The 14,233-nt window shown below is 41.5% G+C and overlaps 1 protein-coding gene across 2 annotated transcripts in view; it reads left to right on the top strand.

Moving 5' to 3' along the window:
* LOC141107526 (class I histocompatibility antigen, F10 alpha chain-like) overlaps positions 1-13,946 on the top strand; it is a 107,260-nt gene extending 93,314 nt beyond the window's left edge. For both annotated transcript variants that reach the window (XM_073598317.1, XM_073598319.1), the window contains exons 5-7: positions 4,323-4,418; positions 9,253-9,299; positions 9,597-13,946. In XM_073598317.1, coding sequence (XP_073454418.1) covers positions 4,323-4,418; positions 9,253-9,272 — 116 coding nt within the window. In that variant the 3' untranslated portion in view covers positions 9,273-9,299; positions 9,597-13,946. The remainder of the gene's footprint in view (positions 1-4,322; positions 4,419-9,252; positions 9,300-9,596) is intronic.
* The last annotated feature ends 287 nt before the right edge of the window (positions 13,947-14,233 follow it).

Below are 14,233 nucleotides of genomic sequence, written 5' to 3'. Positions count from 1 at the left end.
TTGATCAGGTAAGTCCATAAAGTCCTTAAATGGCTGGTAGATGGTGCTCATAAGGATGTCTGACCAAATAAATTTGACCTTGCAGTCAAAAAGCACAGTCAAACATCTCCTTCAGAAATGGAACATCTCTCAACTTCTCCCTTGGGTAAACATATTCAGAACTTGTTCCTACCCTGGTGACCATCAGAACTCCCAATGGGTAGAAGTCAAAAAGAAAGGCAGAGGTATCTCATATTGCAGTATTTGTTAAAAAAAGTCCAATTTTTTCAAGTAAAATAAGGCCCTTACATTTAAAAAAAATAGAAAACCACATTAGAAAGTTTCAAGATGGCCACTGCATTCGGTGTGCAATGACGTCACCCGCTGTGACTCCGTCCTACGCGTTTCTTCAGCAATGACGTTCTGTGGTTTTAAATAGGAGTGAATTATTGATTTTATTTGTTTTGCACTTCTCCTTACATTTTTCCAGACTCTGTCTATTTTTAATAATAGCGGAGCACTGTATTTTTCATATAATCCAGAACTATTATCTGAGTCACATTTTTTTTAAATATTACATTACGTAAAGAACATAAGATAGTCACTGACCAATCCCTGTGATTAAGGCAAGGGGAAGCTACAGTCCTGTCTATAGGAGAAATGCAGACAGGACCTCCGGCCACCATGAGTAAATAAGTTCAAGTTTAACTTCAGTGTGAAAAAAAAATGTGAACAGGCAGAATTTTGAATACATAAAATACATACTGGGGCTGATTTACTAAAGCCAAATAGACTAAGCACTTTGCAAGGGAGTTTACTCCAGACCTTAGTAAATGTGGGGAAGCTCTGCTGACTTATGTTATCTAATCATGTGCAAGCAAAAATTCTGTTCCTTTTATTTTCCTTGCCTGTTATTGGGTATTCTGTGCATAGTGAAGCTTCAAATAATTTTACTAAGCTCTTAAGTAAATGTCCTTGCAGAGTTCAATTGCACTTGCAAAGTGAAAAAGCTATTTGACTATGGGGTTGATTTACTAAAGGCAAGTCCACTTTGCACTGCAAGTGCGCTTGGCAGTGCAGTCGCTGTAGATCTGAGGGGAAGATCTGAAATGAGGGGAAGCTCTGCTGGTTTTATCATCCAATCATGTACAAGCAAATATGCTGTTTATTTTCCTTGCATGTCCCCCTCAGATCTACAGTGACTGCACTTCCAAGTGCACTTGTAGTGCAAAGTGGAGTCGTCTTTAGTAAATAACCCCCCTATGTCTCTTCACCAATAAAGTTGCTGTCCTGTCTGTCTGCACTGTACACTGAACTAGTCACACACAGCTCAGGGTATCATTTCAGCAGTACAGAGATGACTGAACACCCGAGCATGCATGGGAGGGACGATATCTCAGCCTGGCCAATAAAAACAGCTGTGGGGATTGATACCAAAAATCAGTTGATACTTATTTTACATGAGCAATGTGGCTAATTAATAAGACTGTGAGCGGTGCCCTCTAAAGAGTGATCTGCAGTGGATCAGTCTATAAAGGGCATTTGACAGGGGGTGAGGAAGCATTATGCTGCCTCCTTACTGCTTGTTTTAACCCCTTCCCGCCGAGCGTACGCAGATGTGCAGCCTCGGCTTTTGGGGGTCATACCGGGATGATGCCCACAGCTGCTTTTTTTTTAGAGCCGGCGATCGGCTTTCCAGGGATAACAACCAATGCGGCTAAGAGCCGCCCGGCTGTTATCCTGGAGGATGTCCCCCCTCCCGCCACCTCACGCCGCTCTAACCGGACCTCCCGTCGCACCTGGAGGCTCGATCGAACATCTGCCACTTCCGGCGGCTAGTGACAGACTGGAACGAAGCCAGAAATGGCTTTATTCCAGTCTCCTTTGTAAACATGGAAGCGACTTCACAACGTTACTTCCTGTTTACTCGGCTGCCAATGGCGCCGGTTTTAAAAAAAATATACAGTATTCAGAATTGGCAAAAATGGCGATCTGAATACTTTGAAGTGCAAAGGAGGGATCGGGGGTCTTCACCCCCGATCCCTCTATAAAGAGTACCTGTCACCACCTATTACTGCCACAAGGGATGTTTACATTCCTTGTGACAGCAATAAAAGTGATCATTTTTTTTTGTTTAAACACAATTTATTAATATAAAAATAAATAAGAAACAAAAAAACATTTTTTTAAAGTGCCCCCTGTCCCCGCGAGCTCGCGCAGCAAAGAAAACGCATACGGAAGTCGCACCCGCATATGTAAACGGTGTTCAAACCACACATGTGAGGTATTGCCTCGATCGTCAGAGCGAGAGCAATAATTCTAGCACTAGAGTTCCTCTGTATCTCTAACCTGGTAACCTTAAACAAATTTAAAGCATTGCCTATGGAGATTTTTAGGTACCGTAGTTTGTCACCATTCCACGAGTGTGTGCCATTATAAAGCATGACATGTTTGGTATCTATTTACTCAGCGTAACATCATCTTTCATATTATACAAAGAAATTGGGCTAACTTTACTGTTTCATTTTTTTTTAATTCATGAAAGTGTCCCTTTTCCCAAAAAGTTGCGTTTAAAACACCGCTGCACAAATACCGTGTGACATAAAATATTGCAACAATCGCCATTTTATTCTCTAGATTCTCTGCTAAAAAAAATCTATATAATGTTTGGGGGTTCTAAGTACCCTATTTATCGGCATATAACACGCACTTTTTTCCCCTGAAAATCAGGGGAAAATCGTGGGTGCGTGTTATAGGCCGATCCCTGCCGATTTCTGTGTCATCGGAGCGATCGCGGCAATTGCCGCGGTTGCCGCCGACATACACAGCCGTGGGTAGATTCAAAAATGGCGCCGAGACTGCAGGGAGCTGAGATATACATACTCGAGTGTTCTCGGCTTTTTCCGGGGCCGCTGTCACGCCCAGTCCCGCCGAAAAAAGCAGAGAACACTCGGGTATGTGTATCTCGGCTCTTGTCGGATCCGAGATACACATACCCGAGTGTTCTCGGCTTTTTTCGGTGCCGCTCAAAGTCACGCCCAGTTCCGCCCTATGATGGACATAACACAGGTCCAGGGGCGGGACTGGGCGTGACGGCGGCGCCGGAAAAAGCCGAGAACACTCGAGTATGTGTATCTCGGCTCCCTGCAGTCTCGGCGCCATTTTTTTAATCTACACCAAGTGCACAAAGCTGCACTGACATGGCTGGACTGGGGCAGACCTGTACTGGGGCAAAGCTGCACTGAGGCAAGGCTGCACTGAGGCAAGGCTGCACTGAGGCAAGGCTGCACTGAGTCAAGGCTGCACTGGGGCAAGGCTGCACTGGGGCAAAGCTGCATTGACAAGGCTGCACTGACAAGGCTGCACTGGGGCAAAGCTGCACTGACAAGGCTGCACTGGGGCAAAGCTGCACTGACAAGGCTGCACTGACACTGAAAAGGCTGCAGATGGACAGATAAGGCTGCATTGATGGGCATTTTAATGTAAGTTTTTTTTTCCTTAAACTTCCCTCCTAAAATTTTTTTTCCATTTAAATTCTCTCCTAAACTTGGGGTGCGTGTTATATGCCGACGCGTGTTATACGCCGATAAATACTGTAATTTTCTAGCAAAAAGTACGGATTTTAACTTGTAAACACCAAATGTCAGAAATGGGCTTAGTTATGAAAGGGTTATTGTCTAAAGACCCGCATGTGAACCCAACGGGGGATCATTTTTGCTGCACTACGATGCAAAGCATCATGGCTGCGGAATGTACACCCCACTTGCTGTCATGGCAGCTTTAATAGATACAGTTGGAGGGCAATAACGCTGCTCAACCGCACCCCTGACTGCAAGTGTAAACAAGGTCTTACTGTCAGATGATGTACAGTATATCTACTCAAACCGCCTTTGCAAAGAAATTGTCAACTGATTTCAATTGGCATGGTAAAGACAAGCCTGGCATAAAATTCCAGGAGTTTTCCCGCACCCAGGAAGCCTCATGTGTTGTGTACAGCCTGCTATTCTAGAGGTTGGCTGTATGCAGCCTTATGCTTGTCAAGACTGGTGCTTCTGTGTATCAGCATTTACCCACAGATGTGCATGCGGGTACACAAAAGTTCGGTGTACGGTAATTATGTTATACGTGTATGAAGGGGTACACAGTGATGCACAGAAGCATCAACATTTTTAAGAGTATGACGTGGGAAAACACCCAGAATTTTATACTGGGCATATACTGTATACAGTTTCTTCCCATCTGTGTACATGAGGTCTGACTATTAAATGTCTTCTATTATAAAGTATCTTCACCTGAACTTCTCACTCAGTATTCCCACCATCTCATGCATCTCTCTCTTTCAGAACCTGACAATGGCACCCAATTTACAATGATTATTGCCATTGCCTGTGCTGTTGCCATCATCGCAGTCATCCTTGTTGGAATCTTTTGCTACAAAAGTAAGTGACAGATTTAATTTTTTTTCTCAGATGTTCCTTTCTTTCACAATATAAATGAATGAAGCTCAGATGAATTTGTCTGCTTAAAGTGACAATTATGGAAGCCGCCATTGCTGCTGCCCGCCCCTCAGAGCTGGGTCCAGTACTTGGCCCGTCACTCAATCCCACAGTACCTCTTCTCTGCCAAATGATGTCCTCGGTGTGATGGCTGAAACGGCAACAGAGGCTTTTGTAGGGAACTAGGGACAAGCCTCCTACCCACTGTCTATGGGCCCTGACATTTAAGGGAACACTACTCTTTGGGAGGTGTGTGCCTGGGGGACCCTTGGAGTGGTCTTGCTTCCGATTCAAGTCCATGTCTCTCCAAAACACACAGACTCTGGGAACTGGAGGACCCATATATATATTTGGGGTCTCTATGCCCAAACCAGCAACTGCTTCAGACTGAGATTTAGAGCAGATGTTAAAATAATCAGCTTAACCACATGCCGACCGGGCCATAGCCGAAAGACGGCCACAGCGCGGTCCGCTTATCCTGGGAGGACGTCCATGGACGTCCTCCCAGAATACTGCTCTCGCGCGCCCCCTGGGGCGCGCACCCGAGAACTTCCGTGACCGCCGGGTCCAGAGGACCCGGCGCATCACGGTGAACGGCCGCTAATCGCGGCCGTTTACCATGTGATCGCTCCGTCAAATGACGGAGCGATCACATGTAAACAAACCGGCGTCATGTCATGACGCCGGTTCCTCCCTCCCCTCTGTGTACCGATCGGTACAGAGGGGGAGGAGCGGGGGAGGGATCGGTTGGTAGCAGCGTTGTGGGCTGCATCTGTAGTGCCCACAACGCTGCTATGTGACAAATACAGTCACATCCAGCCATCCATCCCTCCATGCTCAGCCATCCCTCCATACTATAATACCCCACAATACTCTGCACTACTCTGCAACACCCCACAATGCTCTGCAATACTCTGCACTACTCCCCAATACCCTGCACTACTCTGCAACACCCCACAATACCCCGCAACACCCCAAAATACCCCGCAATACCCCACAATAACCAGCAATACCCCACAATACTCCGCAACACCCCACAATACCCCACAATACTCCGCAACACCCCACAATACCCCGCAATACTCCGCAACACCCCACAATACCCCGCAATACTCCGCAACACCCCACAATACCCCGCAACACCCCACAATACTCCGCAACACTCCACAATACCCCGCAATACCCCACAATACTCCGCAACACCCCACAATACTCCACAACACCCCACAATACCCCACACTACTCTGCAACACCCCACAATACTCTGCAATACCCCGCAACACCCCACAATACTCCGCAACACCCCACAATACTCTGCAACACCCCACAATACCCCGCAATACTCTGCACTACTCCGCAACACCCCGCAATACTCTGTACTACTCCGCAACACCCTGCAATACTCTGCAACACCCCGCAATACTCTGCAACACCCTGCAATACCCAGCCATACCCAGTCATACTCGGTGATACCCTGCCATGCGCAGCCATGCTCAGCCATGCTCGGCCATATTCGGCTGTACTCGGCCTCTGTATGTGGCCAGGCTGTGGAAGTCTCACACATGTGGTATCGCCGTACTCAGGGGGAGTAGGTGAATCTATTTCGGGGTGTCATTTTTGGTATGTACATGTTATGTGTTCGAAATATTGTATAAATGGACAACTTTGTGTTAAAAAAAAAAAATGTGTTTTAACCACTTCCCGCCCACCGGCCATCATACGACGTCCTTGACTTTGTGTGGGGATATCTGAATGATGGGTGCAGCTACAGGCATCATTCAGATATCAGCTTTTTCAGCCGGCGATTCCCTACACCATAGGAATGATCATAGCGGCTATTCCACTGCTTGATCGTTCTTATGGGAGGCGAGAGGGGACCTCCCCCCCTTCCCGCCGCCCTCCAGTGCTTCTACCGTCTCACCACTACGATCGAAGCCAGGATCGTTTTTTTTTTGTTTTTTTTTTGTTTTTTATTTCAGGCTTCCCAGCCTAGAGGTGAGATGTGGGGTCTTATTGACCCCATATCTCACTGTAAAGAGGACCTGTCATGCCATATTCCTATTACAAGGGATGTTTACATTCCTTGTAATAGGAATAAAAGTGATCAAATTTTTTTTTTTTTTTTTTAAAAGTGTCAAACTAAAATAAATAAAGTAAAATGAACAATAAAAAAAAAAAAAAATTTTTTAAAGTGCCCCTGTCCGTGTGCTCGCATGCAGAAGCGAATGCACACGTAAGTCCCGCCCACATATGAAAACGGTGTTCAAACCACACATGTGAGGTATCGGTGCGAACGTTAGAGTGAGAGAAATCATTTTGGCCCTAGACCTCCTCTGTAACTCAAAACATGTAACCAGTAAAAAATGTTAAAGCGTCGCCTATGGGGATTTTTAAGTAGCGAAGTTTGGCGCTATTCCACGAGCGTGTGCAATTTTGAAGAATGACATGTTAGGTATCTATTTACTCGGCGTAACTTCATCTTTCACATTATGCAAAAACATTGGGCCAACTTTACTGTTTTTGTTTTTTTTTAAAGCACAAAACTGTGTTTTCCCCCAAAAAAAGCGTTCAAAAAATTGCTGCGCAAATACCGTGCAAGATAAAAAGTTGCAACAACCACCATTGTATTCTCTAGGGTCTTTGCTAAAAAAAACATATATAATGTTTTGGGGTTCTATGTCATTTTCTAGCAAATAAATGATGATTTTTACATTTAGGAGAGAAATGTCAGAATTGGCCTGGGTGCTCCAGAACGCCTGGAGGTGCTCCGTGCATGTTGGGCCTCTGTATGTGGCCACGCTGTGTAAAAGTCTCACACATGTAGTATTGCCATACTCGGGAGTAATAGCAGAATGTGTTTTGGGGTGTAATTTGTGGTATGCATATGCGGTGTGTGAGAAATAACCTGCTAATATGACATTTTTGTGGAAAAAAAAAAAAAAGAAAAAAAAAATCTTGATTTTGCAAAGAATCGTGGGAAAAATTGCCAACTTCAAAAAACTCACCCTGCCTCTTACTAAATACCTTGGAATGTCTTCTTTCCAAAAGGGGGTCATTTGGGGGGTATTTGTACTTTTCTGGCATGTTAGGGTCTCAAGAATATAGATAGTCCGTCAGTAATTTAGGTATGATCAATTTTCAGATATTGGCACCATAGCTTTTGGACTCTATAACTTTCACAAAGACCAAATAATTTACACCGATTTGTACTTATTTTTACCAAAGATATGTAGCAGTATAAATTGTGGCCAAAATTTACGAAGAAAAATTACTAAATTTGCTAAATTTTATAACGGAAACAAAGAAAATTTCATTTTTAACCGAATTTTCAGTCTTTTTTCTTTTATAGCGCAAAAAATAAAGAACCCAGCGGTGATTAAATACCACCAAAAGAAAGCTCTATTTGTGTGAAAAAAAGGACAAAAATTTCATATGGGTACAGTGTTGCATGACTGAGTAATTGTCATTCAAAATGTGAGAGCACCGAAAGCTGAAAATTGGTCTGGTTAGGAAGGGGGTTTAAGTGCCCAGTTGTCAAGTGGTTAAGCAACCTAAAGAGTCTCCTACTCTAGTCTGTTTATTAAGGTGTTATTATGTTTATTAAATGTCTCTCCCATTGGGCGCCTCCTAGGTGTGCATTCCCATTGTTAATTGAGTCTCCTATTGTTTCTGTCTGTTGGCTAATTTGGCTGACTTTTGGAGGTGCCTATATGATGCCATAGCCTTGTGTCAACTATACCTCGTTATCTAAACCATTGTGTGATGTTTTGGTTAAATGTTTGGTTTTATTGTTCATGTGGTGACTGACCTACTTTTGAAGTATATAAAAACCTGTATTTCTGTTCAACAAACAATCATTCCTTTGGTTTTATCCCAACATCTTGTCTGTGTACGGTGATTGGGGTAAAGGGCTGGTATTAGCTCTCGGTCTGCTGGAACAGTTTGGGGGGCAGGAAGCACTGTTTGACAGAAATGCCCAAGCGAGGGCCAAGCGGTTCCGTCCCACTAAGTATTCTGGGTGAAATCACACTTATTATTCAATCCGGGAGACTGAGGACATACTGTGAATGCAGGGTGTCATGGGACTGCTTTTGAGGGGGCATCATTATGGCATCCTGTACTCAGTACATTGGGGCAGGGAGAGGCACTGATGTCATGTCAGCACTGCTATCTGTATCATCAAGAACCACCCACTAGCAGAAAACCATTTGAAGAGGAAGAGGACCCTGCACATCATGTGACCAACCTTAAGACCCAAGCAAAGGAAAAAATAAATAAAGTATAAAATAGAGGGGTTATCCAGGGGGAGTCACAGACCTGGAACAAGCATGCTGTAAATGAATGCCAGAAAAGTGTCAAATTCCATAACTATACCTGTTCTGGGTCACCAACTCAGACAGCATTGAAGCCAAACATTAGCAAGACAGCCAGAGAATGAGCATTCTCAAAGGTAGATTGCAGCAATGGCGGCCTCCAGTATTCTCTCATGATATAGTCTCTATTTTAATTTTTTTTATCAGCACCCATAGTGTGTCATTTACAGAAAGTAGGGTTCAGTTCTTCAGTGAAAAAAAACATTTGTAGTAACTTTCTTTATTGCCATTTATAATTATATTAGTCTGTTTTGGGTCTTTTCTCATGTTATATCCCATGTATGTGAGCTCATGGCTGTTTCTCGTCTCAAAATTCTGAAAGTTTGGATATTGGCTATGACAGATTGTGATGAGATTTTATTTAATGTTTTCTTGTTTCTAACACAATAATTTATATATTTCAGAGAGGCAAAGCTACCTGTAAAAAAGGCAAAGCTACCTGTAAAAAACAGTAAGTATCCCCTCATGTCCTGTTCTCTGTGTTATTATAGTGTGCGGTGTGTAGAATATGTGAGAAGATGAGACGTCCTGCAGATAATCCTATTCTATGATACAAGTAACTTTATTATCATTACCTACATTATATGATACAAATAGAAATAACTGGTTCTCCATTATTGTCTCTCTGTACAGACCTTTCTCTGTAATATAAAGCACAGTGTCTCTCTGTACTCTATATAATATTATATGATAATCCTCATTTATGATGATCTTCCTACAGACTAAATGTCTCCACTTTCTTTTACAGCTTCAGATGCCAGTTCTGACTCTTCCAGCAACCCGAAAGCCTAAATGTACACAATGGAGTATTATGTGAGGACATCACAGGAAGAGGAGGAGATGCATTTTCTTTCCTTTCAGATTCAGCCTATTACACTTGCTTCTGTCTGATTTCTTTAATACATCTAATGCCATGTCATTTAAAGAGAACCTGTCATGTATTCTAATCCACTGGTGTATGAAAGGCAGAAAATTTAATGTAAAACCAGGGTGGTACACTGATTGTATGAAGATTGATAAAAGTATTTTCCCCATATTGATCAAATTATCATGGCTGACAATGTGGCTCCTATAAAGGATTGTAGTATAATAATAATAATATATAAAATAAATATTCATATGCAGAGTTAACTGATTGGATCAGTGCTGTGTATATATTAGTACTGAGGATTTCTGAATAGTACCATCATCTTATTCAGTACTCCACTGCATCCAACTTCCCAGTCTCTCCAGTAATATCTGAGTAATGATATTGGACTCCTGTATCTGGACCCCTGTATCTGAGATACATTGGACCCCTGTACATGTATGTACTATAAAGTAAACTCTTGAGTATAGAATCCTGGGAGATACCATTGCTGACCTTTTTAGGGGTATAGACTAATTTCTATGTTCCTGATCTTGGCTTGGGTACATCATGTGGAGAGTTTAAAAGAATGTAGAACTTGACATAATATCTGCCCTGTGATACAGTGCAAAAAAAAAATACAATAGAACGAATAAAACCAATGAAGGTAAAAAAAAGAGCTGTAACTACAATACTCAAATCAAAAGTCCAAAATAAATAAAGTGAATAAAAGTCCAAAAAATGAACACAACAAACAAGTGTAGATCTTCTATTTGTGCAAACAACCCAATGAAGTCTGAACAGTGATGAATCCAGAGAAGTGAAATAAGCTGGGGTACTCTTACCAGAGTTTGTGGACCCGGATATCAGTGACACCGGGTCATAAAAGCTTGGATAATCAAGTCAGTGGTTCACTCTGGTGACGATAGTCCAGTATCTCAATGGATATGTCCAAACGACCTCATAAAGCTTCTGCCAAGCTGGAAGTACGATTATCCAAAAGAAGGCACTAGAGCAACTCTCCTCGTAATCAATGTATGTAAAAATAAAAGAGGGGAGGCTCCAATGGTGCAGATCAAAATGGCTGGGTTTATTAAAACCAAAGATACATAAAAAGTGATCACAGAATAAAAGCAATGTGGGGAGCAGTACATCATGAATCGGTGACCTGGAACAGGCATGCTGTCAGAACTCTCATCTGTGTGCTTGTTTCAGGTCAGGAATCATGTGTAATAATTCAAGGATCAGGATGACAGCCTTGAAACTTGCCCTCCTAAAAAATGATCCACAGTGACATCTCTCATAACTCCATCCTCACAGGTTCCATTTATTACCAGCCATGTATATGGAGCCGCCTTTCCTTTGTTATAGGGGGACAGTTTCTCTGGACATTCTGTACATTAGTCAGAAGAACATTGATATCCTGATACACAGCTAATGAAGTAACACAAAGGGGCTGATTTACTAAAGACAAAAAGACTGGTGCTCTTTGCAGTTGAAGAGCAGTTGCTCTAGAGCTTAGTAAATGAGAAAGAGCTCTGCTGACTTCCATCATCCAATCACGTGCAAGCAAAAATGCAGTTTTTTTTTCACTTGCACATGATTGGGTACTTTTTGCAAAGTGAGGCTTTACCTCATTTACTAAGCTCTGGAGCAACTGCACTTTGCAATGTACACAGTCTATTTGCCTTTAGTAAATTAACCCAAATGTGCCATATTCAGTGACAGGTTTTCTGTAGGAATAAGATTTATACAGCAATTATCATATTATACATAATTTTGCATTTGTAGCATTGCATTATTTTGATAAGGTTTACATATTTGCAGTAAGTTGAAGGGTCTTTTTTATTATATTTGTAATTTTTTATATGTATTTGTATATTTATAGTTTGATTTTTTTTTTTAAAAATACATTACACCATGCCTCTGTTTAACATCTCATTTCACCATGGACATCACTATCATATTCTGGAATTTACTGCTGGGCTTCTTCAGATGAATGATGACCCATTGCATAGATCAGTTTTTCTCAACTCCAGTCCTCAAGGCGCCCCAACAGGTCATGTTTTCAGGATTTCCCTCAGATTAAACAGCTGTGGTAATTACTAAGGCAGTGAAACTGATCAAATCACCTGTGCAGAGTAATGGAAAGCCTGAAAACATGACCTGTTGGGGCGCCTTGAGGACTGGAGTTGAGAAACACTGGCATAGATACATCTCTCCCGCTGCCCTTCTCATGTATGTCAGTGTGTTTCTGGCCGTGTGTTTCTGGCCGGCTTCAGCTGTCTTTACAATAAATGGTGCTGTCATCTACAAACAGCAAAGGTCAGACCAACATTGACATTTCCTTTTCATTAATTTGGAGGAGTCTGTCACTGTGCGGGCCAATATCCAGAATGCACTGAACTTCTCAGTGTGTATATGAGACCTCCAAACATCATAGAGAACCTCCAGACATCATAGGGATAAAAGAAGTGTGTTAGAAAATGCTGAGCACTGAGCTGTGTTTCCCTTAGGGCTGTATCATCGGACTTCAGTTTGAGACACTTGTGAGATCATTCAGAATTCACTGACAGGTGCATTTGATCTGCAGTTGACTTTCCTCTGACCTGCTTTATGAAGATTTACATACCCATAGGGGTTGATTTACTGGTGCATCTCTGCATAGAAACCAACTAACTTCCAGGTTTTATTGTCAAAGCCTAATTGAACAAGCTGAAGTTACACACTGATTGGTTACTATACACAGCTGCATGAGATTTTGCACTCCAGTTTTAGTAAATCAACCCCATAGACTTGTATGAGAATAAAAGCCATTTACAGAGGTCCTACCACTATTCATCTCCTGTCTGAAAAAGCCTTTACAGTCCACAACCCACATGTTATGGACCCGCTGATGTTACAATATCAAAGCAGGCATATAAATGAATGAACTCAGACTATTCTAGTGGAATATGAGAAGAGATTATTGATGACTTGAATCCAGATGGAAAATGTTAGTATGCTTTGTTTTTTTATTTTATTTTAATGTTGCTTATAGAAAAGAAAAAGGTATTGATAATTATGTATATTCCACATACAAGTAACAAATAAAAACTGATTGTGTAGTGCAATGCATGCATCACAGTGTTTTGTGGTGCCATTTGTTTTGAACACTCTGCAAAGTAGGGAAAATGCACTGCAGCACATTACAATGCACATGGTGTGTGTTGCAAATTTGTTCTTAAAAAAAAAGTGCAAATCCAATTTTTTTAGTCAAGCTGCACTATCCGTACTTTCAAAATAAATGGGCTCTTTTAGGGCAGTGGACCATAATGCACTGTAATATGTTGTGTTAATATAATCTATAATGTATATAGGCCCTAAATGTTTTTTTCAGAAATTCAATTGACTCTGTCTGGCCTCCCAGCTGCAGAAGGCTTAGCATTAGGCCTGATTCACACCTATGCAGGTTGCAGTTTTCATATTGCAGGTGCATTTTTCATTTTTCAATACATATTTTTGATCCATTGAAGTCTATGGAACCAAAACCCAGAAAACAATTCCTGGCCCTTTCCATAAATTGCAGAGATGTGAACTACATCCATAGGAAACTATGTTAAATGGACTGTAGTGTGTTACTGCAAAACTGAAGACACACTAAAAAATGCATAGGTGTGAATCAGGCCTTACCATTGTGATGTAATATTTGATTCATCAGTGCTGGGTCAGGGTTGCCATCATCCCTCTAATATAGTATCAAAAGATCTCTTTAAATTGGACTTTTAGGGCAACCAAAAAGTAACAAAACAATATTGAAAGTCCAATTTAAAGAGATCTTTTGATACTATATAAGCATTACCATTGTGTTCTTGGTATTATACAATAAAAACAAAGAATGATATTCCTATAAACTTCACATCAGTTGGGGAGCAGAAAACTTCATACCAAACCTCCTTAATCACATCCTGAGATTGTTGGGTGATTCAGTCAACTGGAATCCAATAATTGGTAATGTATCAGATTATGGTGGTCTAATTGCCCAGTTATACATTGAATAAATGATCTAGCACTTGAAAGAAAAATCATTTGTCCTAATCACCAGACAGAGACCTGAAATGATCAGATAAAGATATGAGGCACATGAGAGAACAAATGGCATGTTAGTAATAAGACTGTATTTACTCTATAGACATTGTCAATAAATAATAGAATTTTGGGATGTAACTTTTTTTAAGATTTAAATTATCAATAAAATTGGCTTGCCCCTTTGAGGTGACTCTGCGATTTGCGATTGTATTGTTTTCTAAAATAGTTAAAATATATCTGCAAACTATTTTGTAAATCTGAGTCTATGATTGTGTATATAAACTCTAATGCCCCGTACACATGGTCAGACATTGATTAGACATTCCGACAACAAAGTCCATGGATTTTTTCCGACGGATGTTGGCTCAAACTTGTTTTGCATACACACGGTCACACAAAGCTATCTAAAAATCCAATTGTTCTGAACGCGGTGACGTAAGGCACGTACGTCGTGACTATAAACAGGGCAG

The sequence above is a fragment of the Aquarana catesbeiana genome, linkage group LG09 (genome assembly GCF_042186555.1).
Source record: "Aquarana catesbeiana isolate 2022-GZ linkage group LG09, ASM4218655v1, whole genome shotgun sequence".
NCBI lineage: Eukaryota > Metazoa > Chordata > Amphibia > Anura > Ranidae > Aquarana > Aquarana catesbeiana.
The sequence above is the reverse complement of the archived record's forward strand: the minus strand, read 5'-3'. Positions and strand labels throughout refer to the sequence as shown.